The 27,175-nt window shown below is 37.4% G+C and overlaps 1 protein-coding gene across 1 annotated transcript in view; it reads left to right on the top strand.

Annotated features, from left to right (window-relative positions):
- The window catches only part of LOC149831670 (uncharacterized), a 65,627-nt gene extending 44,208 nt beyond the window's left edge, over nucleotides 1-21,419 (top strand). The window contains exons 9-15 of the mRNA XM_090014055.1: nucleotides 3,362-3,558; nucleotides 3,756-3,971; nucleotides 4,169-4,435; nucleotides 4,588-4,735; nucleotides 4,844-4,977; nucleotides 20,328-20,414; nucleotides 20,496-21,419. Of these exons, the coding sequence (XP_089870181.1) occupies nucleotides 3,362-3,558; nucleotides 3,756-3,971; nucleotides 4,169-4,435; nucleotides 4,588-4,735; nucleotides 4,844-4,977; nucleotides 20,328-20,414; nucleotides 20,496-20,582 (1,136 nt within the window). The 3' untranslated portion in view covers nucleotides 20,583-21,419. The remainder of the gene's footprint in view (nucleotides 1-3,361; nucleotides 3,559-3,755; nucleotides 3,972-4,168; nucleotides 4,436-4,587; nucleotides 4,736-4,843; nucleotides 4,978-20,327; nucleotides 20,415-20,495) is intronic.
- Nucleotides 21,420-27,175: the final 5,756 nt, after the last annotated feature.

Below are 27,175 nucleotides of genomic sequence, written 5' to 3'. Positions count from 1 at the left end.
GAACTCTATGTCCCATCTATGGTCCACACATAATCACTATATAAATTAAATAGCATTGCAAATCTTACAGTAACAACAATCATCCATAAACAAATACAATTTAATGTTCACAGTTCACAAGACATTTAACCAAAGCATATTCATGGCTAGTAAATAAATGCAAACCTTATAAAGCACAACAAGATTTATCATATTGGCCTAGAATTCAAACTTTTTGAGACCGACTAATTTCACCATTCATTAGGTTCATATTCAATTAACTGTCCATGACCGGCCAGATTTCATAGTTTAAAAAAACACAGAATAAGTAAAATTTCAGTTTTTCAAACACCCTTTCAAATCTGAATTCTAATCCATTTAACAAAACTATTTACTCAAATTTAAAGAAGCAAATCCCAAACATAAAACAAATCTCATTTATACAATGCCACAATTACTATAATCAGATTTGTAAAGGCATGACAGACAAAATACTGAAATCAGATTTGCATCATAGTAATTCACATAATTGAATTTGTGCATGCAACCTAAACTAAAACAGGAAATTAAATATGGTATGCATAACCAAATCATTGGATAAAGAATCAGGTAACCAAAAATTTCAGAAGGCATTAGCTGCAACACTTAATATATATATATATATATATATATATATATATATATATATATATATATATATATATATATATATATATGTGTGTGTGTGTGTGTGTGTGTGTGTGTGTGTGTGTGTGTGCAGATTGACCCATCCTAATGTAAAACAAGATTGGGACAGATCGGTAGACTCATTCCGGAGTCTTCTGTCAGCATACCAGTTAAATCCGAAATCCAGATTTGCCTACCTCAAACAAAATACCAGATTTAACGGGTATTTAAACCTTCCTATTTACATAAATCCAAATCCTAACTTAAGTACAATATAACAAAAATTATAACATGGCATGAACAAAGATTTAAAGATTGATATGATATGACAAAGAAACAAAGTAAACAACGTGGGCATGCATCCAAGAATCATTGAATCATGAATCAAGACTTACGTGAATCAATAAATCGGAGTTTGGCTGGTCTAGATTTTATCTTAAGCATGTATAAAATCTATTTTCAGCAGATGTATAAAAAAAACAATATATAATACTTGTAGATGATTAAATAAAACAGATTTTTGGGATTCAGCCCCAAAAATCTGACCTGAACCAGCGATAAAGAGATGGCGATCCCCTTGATTCAGATTAGTCACAAAGTCCAGATTAAAATCAATGAAAATACATATACACACAACTTGGCCTGTTTGTTAGAACTCTGATCAGCATGAACCCAATCCACGCAGATCAGATTCAAACAAAAAGAATGCAGACCAAGATATATATATATATATATATATATATATATATATATATATATATATATATATATATCCAAGAAACACTGTCCATATACATACTCTTTCCAGGCCAGCTGAAATAAAAAACCCCAATGAGATGGGTTTAGTTTTCAGCATAAGCCTTCTTAAAGCCATGTGATTCTACCTATCTACTGGAAAAAGAGAATAATCTGTACCTTTCCTGCAGATTCGTGAAAAGACGAAGAAAAGAAGGAAGAAAAGAAGTAGAGGTCTTTGAAGAAGAGGGAGGAGGAGAACACGTTGAGCTGCTCTCTCTCTCTCTCTCTCTACTCGGTTCAGACTCACCTCTCTCTCTCTCTCTCAAAATCGATGTTGAGAGAGAGGGAGGCTCACGCCCCTACTTATAACCCTATTAGGAAGGACTCTTCCTTTTTAGAAGGGACATCCTTCTAGAAATAAAAAGAGTTCTATTTCCCTAAGGAAATAGAAACTCCTTCTAATCTATCTGTAAATATATATATATATATATATAATATATTTAGAAATTATTTTGCTATTATTATTATAGTTATAACATATATATATATATATAAATTTTTTTAATACTTATTTATCCTAGCACATATGGATCATGGACCTCGGTCACGGGTCCATGATCCATGTGTGTCCAAACTCAACGTCAGCCACTCTATATATTATATATATTATATCAATTTAAATAAAAAATACATTTATTAAAATTTAAAATTAGGCAAAATTTGTGATATATTACAGAGAAAATAAAGATGGGAAAGCCAAAGAGAGTATTGGGGAAATAAAACACACAGGATGAAGTGAAACCATAGAAATTGCTTCATTAAAAATATAAACCTATCCAAAAGAAGCAGCCTGTCAAGCAATTATGAAAATTCCATGTTCAGAATAAATCAATGAAAAGACACTTGATATAAAGGAGGGAAGACGGATGGGAAGGAAAGTTGATGCAATGAAATTGAGAGAGTACAGATGAGAAACAATACATTGATGTTGTTGAACTTGTAGAGAAGGTGAATGTAAAATAAATTGTTTGATATGATTGACATTGAGAAAGACAACAAATGAAAGGAGTGAATCATGCAAAGTAACATTAGAGATAGAAGAAGGAAGGAGAAATTGGCACAGATTTGGATACTAGTAATGCATCTAAGAAAAAAAGGTAGCAATTCAATGAATTGTTGTAAAATATTGTTTGAATGAATAATGAGGAAAATATTCATCTTAGGAGTAAATATTTAGTGAGACAAGAAGCATGGATGCGAAACTGTTAACAGCAAGAGTGAAACAATAATAAAAAATGTACGATGATGACATATTCGTTTGATATACAGGTAGATCGTAGAGGCAAACATACTATTTATTTGATGGCACACTTACAGTAATTTTGGCCATCAAAGTTTTCAGGAATCTTGTCCGTTATGTTGGAAAACTGAACCATGCTCTCCTCTCTCTCTCTCTCTCTATATATATATATATATGTGTGTGTGTGTGTGTATGTATGTATGTATGTATGTATGTATGTATGTGGTTATGGTGGTACACTTGATTTGCGCATATCTAATCATTAAAAGCAAAAACTACCCATTGGAATCTATTTATTATTTTAATCTTGCTAAAGCTAACTCCAATATAACGTTTTGGGCTCTTTTAAACCATCTTCATTTTCATGAATTGGGAGCTGTTGATTTTTCTTTACCTTAAAAAATGAATCTTATGATATATTCAAGATGATTAAACCTGCAAACATGGTAAATAAATCATGTATTCTGCTAATCTCTATTCTGTTTGTTAAGCAAAATAGAGATTATCTCGGATATAATTTTCATCCATTCTTTCCTGATTCAAAAGTTTTTTAAAATTCCAACTGCAAGTTATTAGATTTATGTAATGGCAGATTTAATATCATGTATAGGTACTGTTTTTTGTGTAAACTAGTAGATAGTTATGCAGATTTTCTGAGCTTCTTGTGTTTCTTTCTAGATACCTATCAGGCCCAACATGGTTTACAGTCAGTTCGAGTGACAAGATTACCTAAAAGAGCTTCAACAGAAATAGTTGATAATCAGGCTAATCATGATGGATTTACTGATGATGTCATGTCCAAAGTAGACATGTTGGGTGCTGGTCTGCAAAATGAAGTTGGTGAATACAATTGCTTTCTGAATGTAATAATACAGGTAAATATTAGTTATATTTACACTTTGATTTCATGCTCATGCCCTTGCCCTTGCATTCGTATGATCCTTTTGCCTTTTCATTTCCACCTGTTTTCATGGTTAGCTGATGCTTGAACTTAATTTTTTAGTACAACTATTTTTTTTTTCCACTTTCCAGTTCAAGATCCTGATGCAAATTATCCTTTTTTTATATTTAGTCCTTATGGCATATAAGGCAGTTTCGAGATGAGTTCTTCATGATGTCGAGATCAGTACATATGCATGTTGGAGAGCCTTGTGTTGTCTGTGCATTGAATGATATCTTTAATGCCATGAGCATGGCTGCCGCAGACATGCGGAAAGAAACTATTTCTTCAACTTGTTTGAGGATTGCATTAAGCAACCTGTATCCAGATAGTAACTTTTTCCAGGAGGTAATCTTGATGCATTGTGCCTATCACAGCTTTCTTAGTTTTACTGCACTCCGTAGCAGAAATTTAACACTTAAATTGGAGTTCATGGTTGATATGCTGTGAGCTATTTGCTGCAATTTGCAGTTTTAAGTGCACCTTATCAATACAATGGAATTGTAAACGGTACTGGTACATAACTTTTTTTTTTGATAATCCAGGCACAAATGAACGATGCATCAGAAGTACTGGCAGTGATCTTTGATTGCCTGCATAGGTCATGTACTGCTGTTTCAGATGCAGAATCAGATGAAAGCAGCTGTGCAGGCTCCTGGGATTGTACAAACAATTCTTGTATTGCACATTCACTTTTTGGTATGGACATCAGTGAGCAAATGCACTGCTGCAGTTGTGGACTGGAGTCACGGCACTTAAAATACACTTCCTTCTTCCACAATATCAATGCTAATGCACTCCGAACAATGAAGGCATGCCTCATATCTTTAAAAGTCATATGCTTACTCTCCATAATACCCTTAACTGCATAATTACATTTTATAATTAAATTCTTGGTAATTATCTTAGATAGGAGATTATGGAGCAATTTATTTGAAGTTTCCACTGGCTGCTGTTTTTTCAGATCACTTGTGCAGACAGTTCTTTTGATGAGCTTTTGAAGCTTGTGGAGATGAATCATCAGTTAGCCTGTGATCCCGATTCAGGTGGATGTGGAAGACTGAATTACATTCATCATATTCTTTCAACACCTCCAAATATATTTACAATTGGTAAATCCTAAATGAATAAGTTTGCAAGATCACTTCCGATCTCATTTTTTTTCTGGCCTTAGCATTTACTTGTATAAAATGACAAGCACTTGCATTTCTTCTTTCCAGTTCTTGGTTGGCAGACTACTTCTGAAAGTGTTGATGATATCTCAGCCACATTAGCTGCAATCACAACAGAGTTGGACATTGGTGTCATATACCGTGGACTTGATGAAGGAAGCAGGCACTGTGTAGTTTCAGTGGTAAGTCATGTGACCATTAAAGGAAATTAATTGATTCTATTTCTGTGTCCTTTAAAGGCAAGTTGTTCTTAGAAGACATGAATAGCTTGAGTGAGGTTGTTAGCAATTGAGGTCAAAGAGACAATTTGAATTGTATTTTGGCTATATTAGAAACTATTAATCAATTAATGTATAAAGGTATTGTAGCCATCATTACAGAACCCAAAAAATGTATAAAAGACAATAAAGAAGAGATACCCCATGCCATTCAACGTGGGGGCTATTTTACTCCAAGTCCACACTGTATCATATGATGCGAAAAGGTTTTCATGGTATCATTCTAAGAAAAGAACGAGAGAGGAGAGAAAAGTTCTAATGGCTGCAGGAGAAACCCCCAATAGGGTCGGCTCTTCTTGCTTTACATTAAGTAAACTCATGTACAGAAATTAGGGTACGAAAATACCCATTACAGACAATACTAAAATTACAGCATGCCATTAATGAGCATGTGTTAAAATAGATAAAACGAATTGGGTCTGGATCTCAGGATCCAGACCCAGACATGAATGGCTACGTCTTTTCACCCTCCCTCAAGTTGTAGATGGTTTTGAATCATGAACAACTTGTCTTTTAACATCCAGAATCTATCCTTGATAAGTCCTTTTGTAAACAAGTCAGTAACTTGATCAGCAGTCCGAACGTATTCTGGTTCAAATTTTTTTTCTTCGACCTTCTGTCTTACAAAATGTTGATCAATTTCAATATGCTTAGCACGACTGTGGTAAATAGGACTGAATGACATGTTGATAGCGCTTTGATTATCACACAAGAGAATGCTTTTAAAAATCGATTCTCCTACTTCTGTCAACAGGTGTTTGATCCATGTTACTTCAACTGTAGCAGCTGCCATTGATCTATATTCAGTTTCTGTCTATGTCACAGGGACTCGGCAAAACAGATGCCGCACCCGCGTCGACGCGACGCGACGCGGGATCGCGTGCGGGTGTGGCACCGGGTGCGGTCAACACGACCCTGGGTGCGGTCAACGCACCCAGGGTCATTTTTGTCCACAATTTTGGGCGAAAAAAAAAATTCCCCCCGATGAAAAGGAGGAGGATTAGGGCAAAAAAAATTTTTTGCCCTAATCTCTCCTCTCTCTCCCCCTGAGCTCGAGCTCTCCCATCGCTGCCCCAGCTCCGCCGCCCCCAGCTCCGCCTCCCAGGCTCCTCCTCTCCTTTCGCAGGTATGTCTCTCACTCTCTTCTTGGGTCGGCTGGGGAGGGGCCGAGCACCCCCCCCCCCCCCCCTCTCTCAGTCTCTTGTTGGGTCGGCAGGGGAGGGGCTGAGCCTCCCCTGCTCCCTCGTTTTAAAAATATAGCAACCTTACTGCAACATTTTCAGTGGCTGTTGCCCCCATGGCCAGCTTAGTGGTTGTGAGGGTGCTCAGATGAAGGCACTGGATCAAACCTCACTAGTGCATGAGTGTATCTGTAACTTTCAGACGTGGGTCACTCAAGGCAGGGCGGTCGTGGGGGATCCATTTCAGGTTTTCTTGCTTCAACAAGGGTTTTTAGTCAAAAAAATATCGGTGGCTTATATTTTTCTAGATATAACAAAAAACACATTTCAAAATATATCATTTTTTATGCAAGCCATCCTGTTGGTAACAAATTGATATCATTTTTTCTTGCTTCAACAAGGGTTCTTAGTCAAAAACAATATCGGTGGCTTAAATTTTTCTAGATATAACAAAAAAACACATTTCAAAATATATCATTTTTTATGCAAGTTAATCTGTTGTTAACAAATTGATATCAGGTACCATATGATTTCACATTTAAGTGTGTTGTTGCACCTGTGGATCGGGGAAAAATGGAGTCTCGCCCCGCTTCGTCCCATTTGGATCAGGGATGGAGGACATGAAATGGTGATGGAGGCGGAGATGGAGGTTAAAAATCAAAACCCATGCAGGGATGGAGGGTAGGATGGACTTACTCTTTCCTCTGCCTTGCCCCGCTCTGCCTCGTCCCTGATCCTTCTTTAGAGATGGCAGTGGACTGAGGAAAAACGGAGCCCCACCCCATTTGAACCGGGGATGGAGGGTAGGATTTTGAGAAAGGGCAGGGGTAGAGACCTTGTCCCCAACCCCCGCCCCATCTCTATCCACGGCCACCCATATGATCACCTGTCATCTTCTGTTGGGCCCGACAGGTTATACTTGGGTGATCAAGTGCAGTAGCACCCAGAGGCGTAGCTAGGGGGGGGGGGGCAGGACTGGGCTGTAGCCCAGTCCTGCCTCCCGAAACAGTTATTATTATTTTTTTTTAAAAGCCCAGAACTAAGGTGTGTAATTTAGTTCTTTTATGCAATACTTATTTGATTGATATTTAGGTCGATTTATGTAATTGCTTTACTTATTTGATTGATAATTTGATATTTAGGTTGATATACTGCATGCATGATGAATCATATTATGAGTTTATGACAATGTTTACTGTTAAATGTTAAACTGTTAAAACTTCAAAATTATATATATATATATATATATATATATAAATTTTTTTTTTTACATTTTTGCCCCTGCCGCACCCCCGCACCCGGGTTTTTTGGAAGTGCCGAATCCCCGCACCCGCACCCATGTGACATAGGTTTCTGTGCTCGACCTGGCTATGGCCTTTTGCTTCCTACTGCTCCATGAGAAAAGATTTAAGCCAATGAAAACACAGTATCCTGAGACTGACCTACGCTCATCTGGGTCTCCTGCCCAATCTGCATCTGTGTAAGTAAGAAGTTCATGCATGTGATGGTCATGCATACTTTTTCTGTACAGAAGACCATCTCCAATAGTTCATTTCAAATATCGAAGAATGTGTTTAACTGTTTCCATATGTCCAATATGTGGTTCATGCGTGAACTGAGATACCTGATTGACAGAATAGACAATGTCAGGCTGAGTGAAGGTAAGATACTGAAGCATTCCTACTATCCTGCGATATCCTGTAGGATCCTCATATAAATCTCCCTCTTGGAAACTGAGTTTCTGATGAAGTACACTGGGTGTGCTTAGAGGCTTGCAATCTGTCATACCTGCCTTGCTAAGAACATCAACGATATACTTATGTTGAGTAAGTGTCATGCATTCAGGAGTCCTGTCAACTTCTACTCTAAGAAAGTATCGCAGTTTACCAAGATCCTTCATCTTGAATCTATGGTTCAAAAGTTCTTTAACCTGTTCAATATGTTCATTAGAGTTACCTGTAATGATAATGTCATCAACATTTATCAATAACATGGTAACTATCTCTTTGCATCTGAATATGAAAAGAGAATGGTCAAGAAGAGATCGGCTAAAACCATATTTTTCAACTTCAATCGAAAAACTGTCAAACCAAGATCGAGACGCCTGCTTCAGACCATATATAAGCTCTCTTTAACCTGCACACGTATTCTTTAGAGTTCCCTTCTGTATACCCAGTGGGCTGCTCCATGTACATTTCCTCCTTCAGAGTTCCATGTAGAAACACATTTTTCACGTCCTGTTGACTGAGAGTCCACTGATGTTCAACATGCAATGTTAGTATGATGCGGATAGTGCCCATTTTCACGACTGGGTTGAAGGTCTCATCATAGTCTTGTCCTTGCTCCTGTGTGAAGCCTTTTGCAACCAGTCTAGCTTTGTACCGCTCGATAGTGTTCGATAGTGTCATCTGGCTTATACTTTATCTTATACACCCACTTTGACCCAACCACATTTCGATTGTGTGGTCTAGGAACAATATCCCAAGTGCCACATTCATGAAGAGCCTCCATTTCTTCGTTCATGGCCTCAATCCATCTCTTAGGATTTATTGCTTGATAAAATGTTGTGCGTTGATATTCCTTGCCGAGAGAGGCTAAGAAGAGTTGAAAATCCATTGTGAAGTTCTCATAACTAACCCACCTATCAATTGGGTGTCGAGATCGGGTATGTGGTGATGCAAAATGATACAACAATGTCCTGAAAATCAGTGTATCATGACCATAGTTACCAAAAACTTCCAAAAACCATGGAAGCTTGCTTCCATGAGGCTCCCTTCGACAGTGAGAAACTATTTGCTTCTATCATGCATTTGAAACATTATAATAGCTTGTTTTTCTCAGTATCAAATTTAACTTCTTTGATGTTGAAAATGCATTTTTCATGTTAGAAGAACTGTACTTTTTAAAAAATTCTGTTTTTATTATGGACCTATGTATAGGATGGATATTTTTTTAAAAAGGTTTAAGGCTCTGTTTGGGAGCTGGAGATGGGAGGTGATGAGAGTGGAGATGCTATTTAATGAGGGTGTAATTAATACCACCTACCCTCACAGGTGTTTGGGAACACTGTTTTGGGAGATGAGAAAGGTGTTGGGAGTGGAGATGGGCCATTTTCAACTACATCCTCACAAGGATGTTGATAACTCCAGCCTCATCTCCCATGTTCATCTCCACTCCCATCACTTATCTCATCTCCTCTTCAACACCGACTCCCAAAAAGAGCGTAAAAGATGCATTCAAGTAAAACATCAGTTTTATCTACTTTTTGTCACTTCCTGCTAGCTTGTTACTTGCCTTCCCTTAACATTTCTTAGACATTGCTTCTTACATCACTTGCACCCATTTTCTTGCTTTGGTTACTATGATGATGATTTAAAATGTGGAAGCTTTCTTGAAGATTCATTATTGGGGAAGATTTAATGTAAGTGTTTGGGGCCTTTGGGCAATATGTGTAAGGTTGATAGTCCCAGGGTTGTAAGTAGTGTATCATTACCCGTATTGGTCGGGCTAATAGTAACACCGTATCGTAATTTTTTAATAGTTTTTTTCAAAAAATAAAAAAAAAATCAAGAAAAAATTAGTAAAAATTCTAAAAGAATCATTTCACATCAAATAATGATGAATTGGGCAAAATACAACCATAAAATCACATATAAAGCATTTATGTCTCTATGAGTTGCATAAGACATCATCAAACATCAACTATCTTACAAGAACAATGCATCTTACAATTAAGAACCACAAGACTCATACTTTCATACTACATAAACAAAAATATTATGGCAATAGTTGCACTCGATTTTCAATCGGTTTTCACTCATTACTTGAGTGCCCCATTGCTATGTCGAATCATCTGATGCCTTCTTTGTTGGAGTATGGAGCCTGATTTCTACCTTGATATAAATCTTTAATTTTTGCGGATCCAACTTCGCGGTAAGTTGGCATGGAGTTGTAGGGGGGCAGCGTTGTTAAATTGTACATATATTTATATATATACTTATGTATGTCCGGTATTATATACGTATATATATACACATATATTTGTGTATATACGTATATTTGTATATATACAATATATAATACATATATATATTTGCCAATAAATATATATGTTAGAGGGTGAGTCAAACTGGGTTTGACTACTCCCAACGACTCGAAATTCTAGTCGTTGGGCATAGTCAAACCTAGTTTGATTGCTCCCAACGGCCAGAATTTCTAGCCGTTGGGAGCTTGGCTCCCTCTCTCTTTTGAGCCTCTCTTTTCTTTACCCTCTTGTATATATAGGTGTGTTCTCCTCTTTAATTCATAAGCCTTTTGGCATGCTTCTTTGTTGAATATATTATATTTTTATTCCCTTTTTATGGGTTTGTGAGTGTATTCTTTCAGAACACTTTGTGGTTCACTTTATCATTGTAAGTGGATTCCTTGAGGGGACACTTTGGTTCGTAGATTGTAGTCTTGTTGTTTCTTTACATGGTATTGTTGTTTCTTTACATGGTATCAAAGCAAGGTTTCTCTTGACTTTTGGAGCTTACTTGTTGCCTCATTTTTCGTGCTCAATGGAAGAAATAAAGTCCTTGGTGGTGAATCAAGTGTTCTCGGAATTATGCAAGTGTGGCTTGTTGGCTCATGCGATCATAGAGGTGTACTCGTTCTTCTTCATCTCCTCTCTCCATTTTTTCTCTTCTCGCGTTCTCTTTTCTTTCTCTCTCCCTCTTAAGCCCTTGTAAAAATGGATGACAATGATAATGTCACCATTAAACCCATAAGGCTCAATGATTTCAATTATATAACATGAGCTTCTATTATGAAGCACCTTATTTGGGAAAAGAGATTATGGGGATTGATAGATGGATTTGATCCGAAACTCAAGCTAGTTCTTACTAAGGTAAAGGGTGAAAAAGCGGTCCTTCTAATCGAAAATGAGAAAACTAAAGCCATAATCACCTATGAGAAAAAGTGCAAAGAGTGGAGGATGGGACATACCAAGATCATGTCGTCTTATTAGTAGTGTAGATTTGAAAAAATGTTCAAGTCTTGCTAAATTTGAACATGCTAATAAGGCTTGGGATTATCTTAAGAGAATGTATTTTTTTAAAGATATTGCATATATATGTAACGTGCAAGATAAAGTTCGGACTATGGTCCAAGGGGATAAAACTATTAAAAAATATTATAATGACCTATCCGAACTTTGGGAAGAATTGGCTCTTCTAGAGCCAAAGTGGCATTGTCCCGAAGACATAGAATTTCGCCAAAGATAAATAGATGCAGAGCACTTTTATCAATTTATTAATCGTCTATGACCAGAATTTGAATCTACCAAGTCTATTCTTTTTCATAGAGGAAAAGTGTCCTCTATTGAAGACACTATAGAAGAGTTGAGTATAGAAGAGAATATATTGAAAAAGCATCTAAGCAGCCGTTTCTAGATCGAAAAATTATGTTCGTGTAAACCACCTCACTATAGAAGACCGGGAAATGACTATGAGAGAAAGATAATCATTTTGTCACAAATCGGGACACACTAAACCCCAATGTCCTAAACTTAAAGGGACATTTGAAAAGGTGGCTTCAGTTGATTCTCAAGAGTCAAAGGACGAGGTCAACAATAATCATTCTTATGATCATGCATAGGCAATACAAGCTCCCTGACAATACAAACTAGCTACAACCATAAGAGGTACACATATCTCACCTAAAAAATGATTGCAAAACTGCAAATAACATCAATGGGTGCACATAATTCACCACATCAAAGAACATCTCTTGTCTACATAAAATGATACTTAAATAAGAGGCATAATAGGATAAAACACACGAGGTAAGAGAGCTTGTATTGAAAACAAACTAATATCACTAAGAAGAATAAACATATCAATTTTAAAAAAAATCAAAACACCATTGTTTCAAAACTAGATATCATCTTATTGGGACCCAAGTAAGATTACTTGGCTTCTTGACTCTGGTGCATCTTTTCACGTGACCTTAAAAAATGTTATTTTATTTGAATGCTATAGCAACTCAAGTGCATCAAAAGTTTTTATGGCCGGTGGTACGCCTCTTGAAATTAAAAGAACAAGAAGTTTTGAAAAAAATCTTTCAAACTCCAAAAAATTTCTCATTCCAAAAGTTAGATCATTCCTAAATTAAATTTGAATTTTTTATCTGTATCTCAAATATCCGATTATAGTTGAAATATCTTCTTCTATTCAAATGAATGTTTGGTGTTGGATCACGTATTAGGAAAGCTGATTGGGCAAGGCCATAGAGAAGGAGGCCTCTACTATATGAATTTTTTGGAGATACCAAAAGATTCTTTTTGTTGTAATGTCCAAAAAATGGATTTAAAATTGTGACATAAATTATTAGGACATCCCAGTGTATCTAAAATTCATTTTTTTCCAAGTTTGAAAAAAAAATTGTAATATTCATGATTTCACTTGTGAAGACTGTGTTTTTGGAAAAATGAAAAGATTACCATTTAAAGATAAAACTTTTATTTCCTCTAGACCATTTGAGTTGGTTCATTCGGATGTTTGAGGTCCAATATCAGTTATATCTGAAGGTAGATATACATATTATGTTATATTTGTGGATGACTTTACTAGATATACTTGGATTTACTTAAGCATAAATATGAAGTTTTTTCCCATTTTCAATCTATAAGATGGTCAAAAATAGATTTAAAAATAATCTCTGATTCAAAAAGAGAATTTTTGTCAAAAGAATTTAAAAACTATCTGGACTCACATGTCATCACGCATCAAAAATTTTATCTACACATGCCACGACAAAATGGTCTGGCTGAGAGAAAACGTAGGCACATTATTGAAACTTCAAGAACTTTACTTATTGGTAGTTATATGCCTAAGGTTTTTTGGGCAGAAGTTGTCCTTCCTGCTGTTTATTTTATAAATAGAATGCCATCTTCTCTAAACAACACCTCACCGGTTGAAAAACTATTTAAACTCTCCTTTGATTATTCAAGATTACGAACTTTTGGTTGCAAATGCTTTATTTTTATTAATAAGAATGACAAGTTTTTTCTTAGAGCTATTTATTGTGCCTTCTTTGGTTATGCCAACACTTAAAAGAAATATAGGTGTTATGACTCTAAAAATGGGAAATTATATATCTCTCGAAATGTTACCTTCTTGGAAAAAGAAAATTTCTTTGATAAGGACCAACCAAATGAAGTAACTGAGTATTCTTTTTTGTTTGACCTTGTTTTCAAACAAGATATTGATAACTGTGACTGCGAGCATGATTTGGAGAATGTTATTGAATCTAGCAATTTTGACTCACTTGATGAAGTGTCCCGCAATGATCAAACTTATATGCAATATTCTAGAAGGAGAAATCAAAACTCTCCATATACACTTGAAAATTTTTCTAACCTTTGTAAAAATGATCTGCAAATTAGGAAATCATCTAGAATATCAAAACCCCCGTCCAAATTTGTATCTTGTGATTCTTTTTCTTCAAAATATCAAGCATGCATAGCCTTAATTCACTCATATGTAGAACACCCTTATTTTATGCTCAAGCTAAAGAATACCCTAAATGGGTTGAAGCTATGAGGGTAGAACTTGAAGCTTTAGAAAATGCTCAAACTTGGTATATTCAAAATCTTCCACTAGGAAAGAAACCCATAGGTTATAGATGGGTATATAAAATAAAAACAAAGAGTGATGAAACTCTAGAATGATATAAGGCTAGGCTTGTTGCAAAAGGATATTTGCAAGAATATGACATTGATTATGAAGAAACCTTTGTTCCGGTTGCTTGCATGACCGCATTTAGAACTCTTATTGCAGTAACGTCAATTAACAACTGGTCTATATATTAAATGGATGTCAAAAACATTTTTTAAATGGAAAACTTATGGAAGAAGTATATGGATGCACCTCCTAGTTTGAGTCTTTCTCAAGGAAAGATTTTTCGCCTTCAAAAGGCGCTATATATGTTGAAACAGGCACCCAAAGCCTAGTATGATAGATTCAACAAAGTTATGTTTGATATTGGTTTTAAATCTTGATTGACTGACACTCCTTTGTTTGTTAAGGATTCTGATGCAGGTACTGTCATTTTCTATGTCACATGGGTGCGGGTGCGGATGCGTGTGTGGCGATGCAGCACTTTCAAAAAACTTGGGTGTGGGGGTGCGGGATGGCAAAAATATAAAAAATTATATATATATATATATATATATATATATATATATATATATATATATATATATATATATATATATTCTTTGTAGTCTATTTAGTAGAAAACATGCATTAAATTAGGTATCTTTAGTTTTATGTTTAAATGGGTTTCTAAAGAGATCCAATTAAAATTAACAGTCTCCAAATGTAAGAAGAATACATATGTAGAATCTCCAATGCCAATTCACTCTGAAGAAGAGACTTGTTTCTCATTCTCATTCATTAAACAAATGAGGAAAATGGAGAAGAGAATGATATACAATGACGAAGGAAATGTGAATCTCTCTCAAACAAACAAACAAGCAAATGAATATGTAATATTACTGATAAAAATGGGTTTTCTATTTAAATATGAAAAACAATTAACACGAATAAAAGAATGTGTGAATATATATTAGGTAAAAGGGTAGTAGCATTTGAACCGTTTGTTTCCTTGTGCCTATTTTGATACCAAGAAGAAACAGGTTGCAAAAACCAACTATTTGTTAATCAAGATGGCAACTTCTCTTTGAACATTGAGAGAGAGAGAGAGAGTATCAGACTTCAGTGGTCGGTGGTAGCTCGAGGTCATTGTGCCCTAATCCTCCCTCCTTAGCCCATTTCATCGGGCGATTTTCTTTTTTAAGTCTAAAAGTTGGACATATATGACCCTGAGTGCGTTGACCGCACCCAGGGTTCGGTTGACCGCACTCGGTGTTGTACCTGCCAGCGCACCCGCGTCGCATCTCATTGATGTGGGTGCAACACCTGGTTGACTGAATCCTTGTGACATAGGTCATTTTATTTCTCTATGTCGATGATATGATAATCACTGGAGGCGACAAATAGGGAGTTCAATATATCAAACATATTCTTAAAACTAGTTTTGAAATGACCGATTTGGGTTTCCTACGTTACTTTTTAGGAATAGAAGTTGCTTATTCCCCTAGAGATTATTTATTATCTCAATCAAAGTTTGTTTTTGATATTATTCTTAGGTTTGAAATATCAGATGATAAGAAGGTTGACACTCTTGAAGTAACGAATGTCAAGATGAAAATTGATGATTGGGAGCCTCTGGATGATCCAACTCCTTATAGACAACTTATCAGAACATTTTCTTACATAACTACTGCTAGACCTGATATAGCACATGCTATGTCACATGGTTGCGGGTGCGGGGATTCGGCACTTCCAAAAAAACCGGGTGCGGGGGTGCGACAGGGGCAAATATATATATATATATATATATATCATGTATAGTGTATATGTATGAATGTATGGTAGCTGTTAAGGTCCATGACATTTATGCCCAACTTACTTTTTACCATTTTTTTATCTTATATGGTTGTCCCTAAAGATGAAAGTGATGAGTTGTGGAGCTTGATTCATTGTTTTTGCCCTTGCAGGAAGGGGGGTCCGGGGGCTCCCCCCGGCGGGGGTCCAGGGGAGGCCACCCTTGGTGGGGGGTTATAGGGGGGCAGCGCCCCCCCCCCCCCCCCAAAGAATTTTTTTTAAATTCCACAACCCATTTCATAGGGCAAAAAAAATTTTAAAAAAATCCAAAAAAAAGAACAAAAATGACCCTGGGTGCGGTCAACGCACCCAGGGTCGGGTTGATCGCATCCGGTGCCACACCCGCGTCGAGTCACGTCGACGTGGGTGCGGCACCCTGCTAGCCGAATCCCTGTGACATAGAGCACATGTTGTACACACAGCTAGTCAGTTTCAACACACTCCCACATCAGTTTATATGGGAGCTGTTTTGCGTATTATTAGATATCTTAAAAATTTTCTTTTTAGAGGCCTGCTTATGTCTTCCTTTTTTGCATTAGATTTACTTGCATATACAGTTGCCGACTGGGGAGGTGATCCAAACAATAAACATGCAACCATAGGTTTTTATATTTTCTTAGGTGAATCGTTGATCTTATGGAGGTGAAAAAAGCTACATAATGTCTCTCTTTCCTCAACTGAAGCCGAGTACCGAGTTATGACTACTACTACAACGGAGGTAGTGTGGATAAGAAGACTGTTGGCTGATATGAGAACCAAGATTCTAGGAGCTTCAAAGATGTCCTGTGACAACAAGAGTGTTATCTACATTGCCAGCAACAACAACTTTCACGAAAGAATGAAGTACATTGAAATAGACTGCTATTATATTCGAGAAGAATATCTTCAAAGAACAATCGATCGTAGAGTACCGATTGGCGGACTTTTTTTACCAAACCTCTCTTTGCTCCTAGGTTTCACTTCCTTTTAGGCAAACTTTCAGTTATCCTTCCATAAGTTTAAGGAGGAATGTTAAATTGTACATGTATTTATATATATACTTATGTATGTATGGTATTATATATGGACATATATACATATATTTGTGCATATACATATATTTGTATATATACAATATATAATACATATATATGTTGGAGGGAGAGTCAAACTGGGTTTGACTACTTCCAACAACTAGAATTTCTAGTCGTTGGGAGCTTGTCTCCCTCTCTCTTTTGAGCCTCTCTTTTTTGTACCCTCTTGTATATATAGGAGTGTTCTCCCCTTTGATTCGTAAGCCTTTTGGCATACTTTTTTGTTGAATAGATTATATTTTATTCTTTTTTTATGGGTTTGTGAGTGTGTTCTTTTAGAACACTCTGTGGTTCACTTTATAAGTATTGTAAGTGGATTCCTTGAGGGAACACTTTGGTTCGTGGATTGTAGTCTTGTTGTTTACAAGTGACCCCTGGGGGGGAATTTTTTGGAGAGTAGCTTTGTAGTTTTACTTACAATAAAGATTTTTTTTACTTTAACCCATTTTCTTGAGTGGAAAAATGGTGGAAATGTATTTTTTTATCTTAACCCACTTCTTTGGGTGAAAAAATAATAGAAATGCACTTCTAATGGCCTCTAGACAAATGGACTTTGCCCTCAAAAGATATTTAAGACTCAAAATGAAAAAAAAAATTGGCTTTTTTAAAGTACGCCGAAGGTGTATACGATACAACACGATAAGGGGTGTATCATACGATACACCCGAATACAGGTACGATACACACTTGTATCGCAATACGAGTGTGTATCATATCGTAAACCCCAAAAGTTATGATACATATCGTACTATATCTTACACACGATACTGACAATCATGGCATGATACATACAACCTTGAATAGTCCTCATTTCTATCTTAAGGAAGACCCTTTTCACTTCACTTAGCCCCAAATGAAAGAATTTGAATCATTTTGATTGTTGTTTGAGATGTGAGAAAAAGAAAGGAAATATATATCTCTGAAGTTTTCATCACACTGTAATTTCAACATCCAAGAATTAGCAATTGTTGCTGGAAAATGAAAAGTACAGAATACCTGGAATCTCACAGAAATTTGAATGTCCAAATTCTCATTTTCTTTCAAAGTAAGTTGTATCTTGCTCACACTAATGAATAGAGATGGGTTCATAGTTAAAGATGTTAGTAAAAAATTGAATAATTAGCTATAGTAGGCATAAAGGACTAAATAAATTATGTTTTTTTTATACATATGCTTATAAAGCACTTGCCTAATGACGGCCAAATTCACGTGAGAAATTATTTTTTTTCTTGATTTTTATCAGAAAATATTGAAAAATAAATAAAAATATAAAATATATTTGTAAGATGATGTAAAAATAAAGAGTTCCCTTTTTCCCATTAAATAGCTGATATAACGGTAAATATCAAGATAAAAACATGTTTTTTAGAAACCATAAAACACAATTTTTTTAAGATATCACGATCAATAGCTGATTTTAATGTTTTGGTAGTGTATTGCAATCCAATATTTTCAAAGCTGATATTTGTGACACTGAAGTGGCAGCAGCAGTTGTAATATTGTTACAATTGTTGTTGTTGCTGTTGCTAAAGTGTTTGCAGGACATCAACTAATGGCATGAAAAAACAGAAAGAGACTTTGCCTTAGCAACTTGCTAGGATGGTTGACCAATGAAATGTGACCTACTTTTTGTTCTGCTGTATAACACCTACTAAAGTTGAAATAATGGTAAATTCATTGACTTGAAAAATGACATTATATCTATATGGTTCACACATTATCTTTGCAGAGGTGAGATTCACTTGAGAAGGGAAGAGTGGGGAGGGAGCGAGCTGTAAAAAACAAGAGATAGAGACTCCAATTCAGAAGGGCATGTTATGAAAATATGTTTTTAATATTTCTTAATTAATACTAGCAGGATCTGTTATCTTAAAGGAAGGATTTTGACTGAATGGACTCTGCGCTATTAAATTTGGGGATCTATCTGCAATTCTTTTTGTTCTAATCCTAATATATTGATCAGTAATATTTTAAATATTAACTACCTTCTTGAATTGACTTTCTCTCTATTCATGGGGTTGTGGTCCTTCCTCTCACATGAACATTATGGACCTGAAGATGAACCTATCTTTCAACTTTAATGGGTGTGATATAGAGAGATTCATAATAGTCACATTTTTTGAGAGTCCAATCTGAACAAATCCTTACTCATTTTTTATCTGATTTTCTTCTTTTCTCAAAGATTTGGAGCCATAGTTTTAGGAGGGGGCACAAATTCTTTTGCAGAATTCATCCCCAACCACTTAGGGTTGCTGTATGGTTCTTGGCCCAAAGTATCTTAAGTTCCATGGAGAAGAAGGTCCATCCTACAATATTTACCTATATGTTGTGATGTGATGCTGATCAATTTCTTTCCTAGGGTCTTGCTTCCTATCTTGGTTTGCAAGTCTGCCATCATTGGAAGAGATTCAAGGAACTTTATAAAGATTGATTCAGACACCATTCAGACACCCTCCCACAATAAATGACTAAAATTTTCAACATAGGGCTAACAAACTCACCAGGTATTTTCCATCATGATTGAGACTACTTTAATCAACAATTCTCCTCGGGGCCTTGCAATGTTTGCTAATACTTAGTGGAGTATATAAATTAAAATATCATCTTCTTCCATAGAAGATCCATTTTACCACATCTTTGGAAGGTTGAATAATAGACATGTAGGGAAGGAAGATGAGGGATGCACTTAAAGAACTTGTTTTCAATTTTTTATGCTTTTAAATATTTCCATTAATGGCTTTATCTTTTCATCTTTCCTACTGTAGTCCTTTGAATATGATAAAATATGATATGACTAGATATCTTGGATCCTTATTATATTTGATATGGTATGGTGCATCTGAAGAGGAATTCTTGATGTTTGTTATGTTGGCTGACCATCATTTTATCTAAGCAAAACCATTTGTAGGTATCTTCTTTCAGTGCATGGAACCGTCATACATATTTTTGTACCTATACCCAACCATGCTTCTCACTGTCCTCCTTCCACCCCAAGCATGCATGTTTCCTAAGAAATTAATGGTGTACTTATTAGCTAAGGAGGTTAGGAAGTGCTTTTATACATCTCACATATTGTTTGGGATCCTTAATTGTTTTAATGGTTGGGTAAACTACATTTATGTTGTGAAGTCTCTCTCTCTCTCTCTCTCTCTCTCTCTCTCTCTCTCTCTCTCTCTCTCTCTCTCTCTCTGTGCAGGTTTAGTAGGTTTATCCATTCTAGCTGTTTAACTTATGGTCTTGGGAGCCAGAATCTGCATATGTGGTATCTCCCTGAAGTAATGATTTTTTTTAGTTCCAAATCCACCATGTTGATAGTGTGCGGTGGTAGTACCAAACCAAATATGACAACTAGTGGGGTCTTGAGCCAAGTCTTAGCCAAACCATGGAAAACTTAATGCCATAATGCTTTTCAAATCTTCTTACACATTGTTTTTTTATTTGATGTAACATTCTTTTTCTTTAATATTGTGCACATTTGCTGGCATCAATGATCTTGATTTCATTTACAGGTTTGCTATTATGGGCAACATTATCACTGCTTTGCGTACAGTCATGAGCGCAATAGATGGATTATGTATGATGATACAACTATAAAGGTAAAATTAATATCTCCAGTTCTGGGAAATTGCTAAGGCCTTCTAGTCTTGATTCAATGATAAAAATGATTCAATATGCAGGTAATTGGTAGCTGGGATGATGTTCTTGCCATGTGTGGGAAAGGTCATCTGCAACCACAGGTCCTTTTTTATGAAGCTGTAAACTAAACTTGTTGAAATATACCTCAATCAGCTGGATTTTTCTTTGCCTATCTGCTTCTGATTTGCTGGTCATGGCAATCAAATGGCGTTGCACTGTCAAAACTAACGTTTGTTCCATGTCATTCACTCGCATGCTGAGGCCTGCACTACCTACCGATGAAAGCAGATGGAGCTTTCTATAACAAAAGTTTATCGATGGATACCGTATTACATGTGCATGGTTGAAGATCCACTATTCTTTGAACAACCATCATTTGTTCACATGTAAAACAAAGGAGGATTTCAGTGTGCCCCACTACATCTCATATTGGGGTTATAAGTTAATAATATGGTTGATTGAAGCTGCTTCCTTTTTCCGTTGTGCGGCACCAGAAGATGCTTTCAACCAATAATTCTGTACAGCCTAGCTTCAAGCTCCAGATAGGTTTGAGTTGTTTCTTTCAGAGGATCAGAAGAAATTTTGGCCCCAACAGCCAATGAGGTTTTGGTGGATTCGTGATGTGCTTTTTGAGAAAGTAAAGATGGAAGAGTTTTGCTGTTGAAACTGGGCACCTGATGGCCTCTTGAGATTTGCTTCCTGATTATTATTCTTGATGAAGATGCTGATGAAGATGAAATTTTTAAGTCTTTCACGACAAAACTCTGAAACAACTCCATCTTTCAGATTTTAGTGTTTTGATGCTAAAGTTGCAGAAGCATCAGATGAGAATTTTGAGAGCTTAAAATGAGATTAGTTGTAAAGAGGCATGTGCCTTAAGATTGAGAATGCTCATGCTTTCGTCTTTGAAAGTTACGGCTGCATAAATCACAAAATTATTGCAGATAACGTAGTGCTTTGGGCTCCATAGATCTGAAATATTTTGACTTTGTTTCAAATTGACGGAGTTCTTTAACATAAGTTTTTGTCCGAACGCCTGCTCGGTTTCCATTCTTCCATGGTTACTTTTTCTGTGCTAGTATGGAATACGTAGATCTGTTTTAAGATATAACCCTTGGTTGTTCACAGTCAGACCAGGATAAGGATGTCGATAGATCAGATTTTATCTGATATCCGTCCGAATCAGATTTTGTTTACATAGATATGGTAAGCCAAAGCCACATCTGATTATAATTGGATTCAGATATGGTTTTTGTTTTTTCATTACCAAATCCGATTAATATGTGGATTTGATGGACATCCGAATCCCATTACATGTATAAACGCAGATTTGATTAGAGTTTTCATCACCTGAGTTCGAATCCATCTAGGCAATATCGGATTAGTAGGATCTGGTATTGGCCATGTCTGATCTGAATCCGAACTGTTTACATCCATAGACTCGGATATCTGTGCTGGTGAGATGCTGAAGAGAGAGAGAGAGAGAGAGAGAGAGAGAGAGACCCTTTATTTCAGGCATGGTGAAACACATGCCAAAATGTAATTTTTCCTTGGAAAACATGCCTTTACCTGAGCCCCACCCGTTAAGTGTGTTTCACCTGGTCATTTTCTCGATAAGCCTTTACCTGAGCCTCCCCCACGCTCTTGGTCTTCAAATCTGCAATCTTTTCAAGTATTATTCAGCTAATCATTAAAAGATAATAACTGGAAGGCGCCTACAGCCCACGAGCTATGTCACAGGGATATACCATTTTGGCTGATGTCTCTCGTGACTAGGGATGGCAGTGTGGCCGGGCGGGGCGGGGGACAAGGTCTCCACCCCCGCCCCGCCTCCCTGGCGGGGATGGATTTTATCCTCCACCCCCGCCTTCATCCCCGTTTCATGTCCTCCATCCCCGGTTCAAACGGGGATGAGGCGGGGCGGGATATTGCGGGGAAAAGTGGTCGGGGCGGGGTTGGGGTGGGGATGAGGCGGGGATCGTGGCGGGGCGGGGAAAAGTGCACGTCCATCCCCGGACGGGGATGGATTTTAACCTTCGTCCCCGCCTCCATCCCCGTTTCATACCCTTTATCCCCGGTCGGAGTGAGGCGAGGCGGGGCCCCGCTTTCCCCCGGTCCACTGCCATCCCTACTCGTGACAGAACGTGACCATTATTTTAGCACTGTAAAAAAATTTTATTACTTTTAATATTATTTCAATATTAAAATTGTATCTTATTGAAATAAAAAAATCAAAAAAACAAATTTCGTATCCTCATGTTCCATTTCCCAAAAGATTTCCAACTGCTAGTCGAACCTGTCATGTCTTCGTTTCTGCATATCTTCGTGACCTCGGCTCATCTGATTAGGGGTGTCAACAGGTCAGGTTTGGTTTAGACCTAGGTGGAATCAGACTTGGCCCTGATTTTTGGATACTGTACTTGTAGCATCGATTTTTGGGTATAGTACTTGTAGCACCTCAAAATTTTAACTCGAAAAAAATTTACGATTTTTTTTTCTTTTAAAATCAGCAGAAACAGCAATTTGTTTTTGGGTTAAACATTTTGGAAACCATTTTTTGGGTTACTATACAACATGATTCAAGGTAACTACTAACTAATCATTAGCCATCACATGAATTCCAATAAGAATAAGTGAACACCTAACATTATAACAATATCATATCTGCATAAGTCAAAGGGAAACAACCAAACATGGTTAAGGCAAGCAAACTCTGAAAGTCTAAATCAGCGAGTCTAAAGCCTCATGTCGTAACCCACTAGCGGACCACAAATACAACAATGCACCATTAGAGATAAAATCATTAAAAGAAGAAAAAAAAAACCCAAAAAAATCATTTTAGCATAGAATTCAAAAGACCCAAAGTCAAAAAATCCAAAAGCAGCAAACAATCAGAAATCTAAATAAATAAACAAATCCTAAGTGTCAACCTATTTTAGCAAAGAGATGAGAGAAGATTCATAATGCCCAAAGAAACCCAACCAAAAAACTTAATCTCAGTAGTCCTACTTATCTCCTTCCACACACGCTTGCACGTAAGAAATGGGGCAAGCAAAACATTGATTCTTATATGAAGGGGCATAACACAAGAAGAGAGAGAGGAGCATTACCTGAATAAAGAAGCCCTCCAAACCACAGGGCCGAAAACCCGAGAGAGGCTCCTCAACAAATGAGGAGGGGGCTCGACCACGAGGAGGCAACAATGGGGAGGTGGCAATGGCTGCTCAGGAGGAACATACGCCTGATGCAAGAAGGGAGGTCCAGGAGAAGACACGTTGGGGTTCGGGTTTGGGAAAAAGTAGGAAATGAAATAAATGGGAAGGAAAAACATTTTCCCCCTCCCGCGCTTTAAAAGATTGGGGTATTTACTGGTGCATAGGGATGGCAGTGGGGCGGGGCGGGGCGGGGGACAAGGTTTCCACCCCCGCCCTGCCTCAAAATTTTATCCTCCACCCCCGCCCCGCCTCCGCGGCGGGGATGGATTTTATCCTCCACCCCCGCCTTCATCCCCGTTTCATGTCCTCCACCCCCGCCCCGTCCCCGTCCCCGTCCCCGCCCCGTCCCCGTCCCCGCCCCGCCCCCGCCCCGTCCCCGTCCCGACCCCGCCCCCGTCCCCGACCCCGCGGGATGAGCGTGCTCGTCACCGGCGCCGCTGGCTTTGTCGGCACCCATGTCTCGCTCGCCCTCCGGAAGCGCGGTGACGGTGTCGTCGGCCTCGACAACTTCAACGACTACTACGACCCCTCGCTCAAGAAGGCCCGCCGTCGAATCCTCGGCGACCACGGCGTCTTCGTCATCGCCGGCGACATCAACGACGCCCGGCTCCTGGCCAAGCTCTTCGACCTCGTCGCCTTCACCCACGTGATGCACCTCGCCGCCCAGGCCGGAGTCCGGTACGCTATCGAGAACCCGGCGTCCTACGTGCACAGTAACGTCGCCCGGCTCCAGGGTTAGGAAATTAGGGAAGGGAGTTAGGGTTAGTAAACAGTTCATCTGAGTTGGGGGCGGGGATGGGGCGGGGCCGGGACGGGGATGGGCCGGGGGCGGGGCGGGGATGGGCCGGGGCGGGGCCGGGGCGGGGATGGGGCGGGGCGGGGCGGGGCGGGGCGGGGGAACGTGCCAGTCCATCCCCGCCTCCACCCCCGGACGGGGATGGATTTTAACCTTCATCCCCGCCTCCATCCCCGTTTCATACCCTTCATCCCCGGTCCAAACGGGGCGAGGCGGGGCGGGGCCCCGCTTTCCCCCGGTCCACTGCCATCCCTACTGGTGCAGGTCAGTTTTGGCCAAGAAAGGGACTTTTTGGTGGCGCAAGCTGGAGCACCCCCCCAAAAAAAAAACAAATTTCGTATCCTCATGTTCTATTTCTCGAAAGATTTCCAACTGCTAGTTGAACCTGTGTCATGTCCTCATATCTGCATATCTTCGTGACATATCTCATGAGGGCTTCATTCATCTGATTAGGGGTGTCAACAGGTCAGGTTTGGTTCGAACCTAGGTGGAATCAGACTTGACCCTGATTTTTTGGTATGGTACCTGGAACACCCCAAAATTTTAACCTTAAAAAAATTTATGATTTTTTTTCCTTTTAAAATCAGCAGAAACAATAAATTTTTTGGGTTAAACATTTTGGGCAGGTTACAGTACAAACTATTTTTTTGGGGTTAAACATTTTGGATGGGTTACAATACAAACCAATTTTTTTGGGGTTAAAAATTTTGAGCGGATTACAGTACAAACAATCACTTTGGGTGGGTTACCTTGAATCATGACTATTAATTGAATTAAAATGCGAATAACATTCACTATTAATATTTAATTTAGACTAATAATTTAAAATTCATATAAGAGTATTTTCAGTTTACAATAACAATAAATATTTTTTTTAAACTATCTCCGAGAAAGTAAAAGACTGCTCTTGACGATGCTCAACATTCTGCACCTGCTCCTTAACTATACATTATATTTCACTTGAAAACCTATAAAATAGGTCAGACTCGTGAAAGCCTGGTAGGGATTACCAATATAGATAAACCAAAACCAGTATGCATGAGACATTCTATAGTGCATTTAACTATCAAAACAGATAAACATCCAATTTAGGTATATAACAATTGCATAACAAAATTATATTTCAAAAGCTAACATATATTTTATGCATGAGCAGATAAACACGCATGCACTTACTATTGGAGAATAGAACTTTCATGCATGAGTGACTTTAATTGCATTTATTTAAGTTTTTTTTATGTGAAACATGCCATGCTTAAATAAATACACAAACAAATTATGGTTTACACTTCTTAATCTTATAGGTACTATAACGGCTTACTCTGGATAATGACCATAAATCAGAAGGGGTATATTCAAACAATTTGTGGCTTAACCATTGCTGAACACTTTTTACCAGTACTAGGTGAGAGACGGCCTAGTTGAGAAAGAGCTCTCAATACCACCATCATGATGCATCAAACTTTATTCATGAGTTTTTGTGACCAACTACCTTGTGACTAATGTGGAGGCCTTGCTATATCTTTGTGGTTGGAGAGGAGCAACCTTCCGTGCTCAAAACATATTTTACGAAGCTTGTAGTGCCGCTTACCCTCTCAATGTAAGCCCAATAAAATTAATGTTCACTTGATTATTCTTTTAAGCAATTAATTCTATTATTTTCCATGCACATATAAAATGAATCTAATCTAAGATTCGGGCATCCGATTTTGGGTGCATGGATGCAGGATTCAATGTTAAGGATATTGTCATACCACATATAAAATTTATAACACGTCAAGTTCATTTATGCATTCATTTATAAGCATTGATCAGGATTAACTATATGCATCCATATATAATCACATAAAACAACATAATGCACTATATATGAAACTTCAATGGTAGTGTGCATTCAATCACAAGCATGTAGTAATAAGCCTTTTTGGTGTCATGCCTATTAGGCACTTAGAACCTGTATACACAGCATTGTGTGTTACATTTGCATGTTAATTTCATATTTAAAAACATAGATTCATATCAAACATTTATTATATGCATTGGTAACCGGTCCATAATTGGTTCGAGACCCATTTAGGCCCATATCTGCTCTATTGTTCTGATAATCACTGCTACACAGATTGAGAACATAGCTTAAACTTTTATAGAACGTGCAAAATTTTGTCAGCTTTTCAATGCTACAAACCATTCATAAAAACTCCTCTAAACAAAGAAATTATGATTGTTTTACCGAATGAGGGTTGTGTGCCAACTATATAGGTGATTATCATTTACCACGCATATGACCAACATGTAACATATATATATATATATATATATATATATATATATATATATATATATATATATATATATATATATATATATATATATATATATATATATATTCAGCCTTACTAAGTCTCATAACAATAAAGTAAAAGCGCAACCATATATATTTGAAAGAGTACATGTTTAGATTTGATCCCCCTTCAAAAGATTTCATGCTCAGGTCTGATCCATAAACGGATCAGACCCCAAGAGCCAAACACCACACACACACACACACACACACACACACACACACACATATATATATATATATATATATATATATATATATATATATATATATATATATATATATATATATATATATATATATATATATATATTATTCGTCAAACTGGACAAACTCATCCCCAGATAGGGATCTAATCCATTTCATATT

Source organism: Nuphar pumila, chromosome 7 (assembly GCF_984573655.1).
Source record: "Nuphar pumila chromosome 7, dmNupPumi1.hap1.1, whole genome shotgun sequence".
Taxonomy (NCBI): Eukaryota; Viridiplantae; Streptophyta; class Magnoliopsida; order Nymphaeales; family Nymphaeaceae; genus Nuphar; species Nuphar pumila.
Note: the sequence above shows the minus strand (reverse complement) of the source record. Positions and strands in the feature narration are given on the sequence as shown.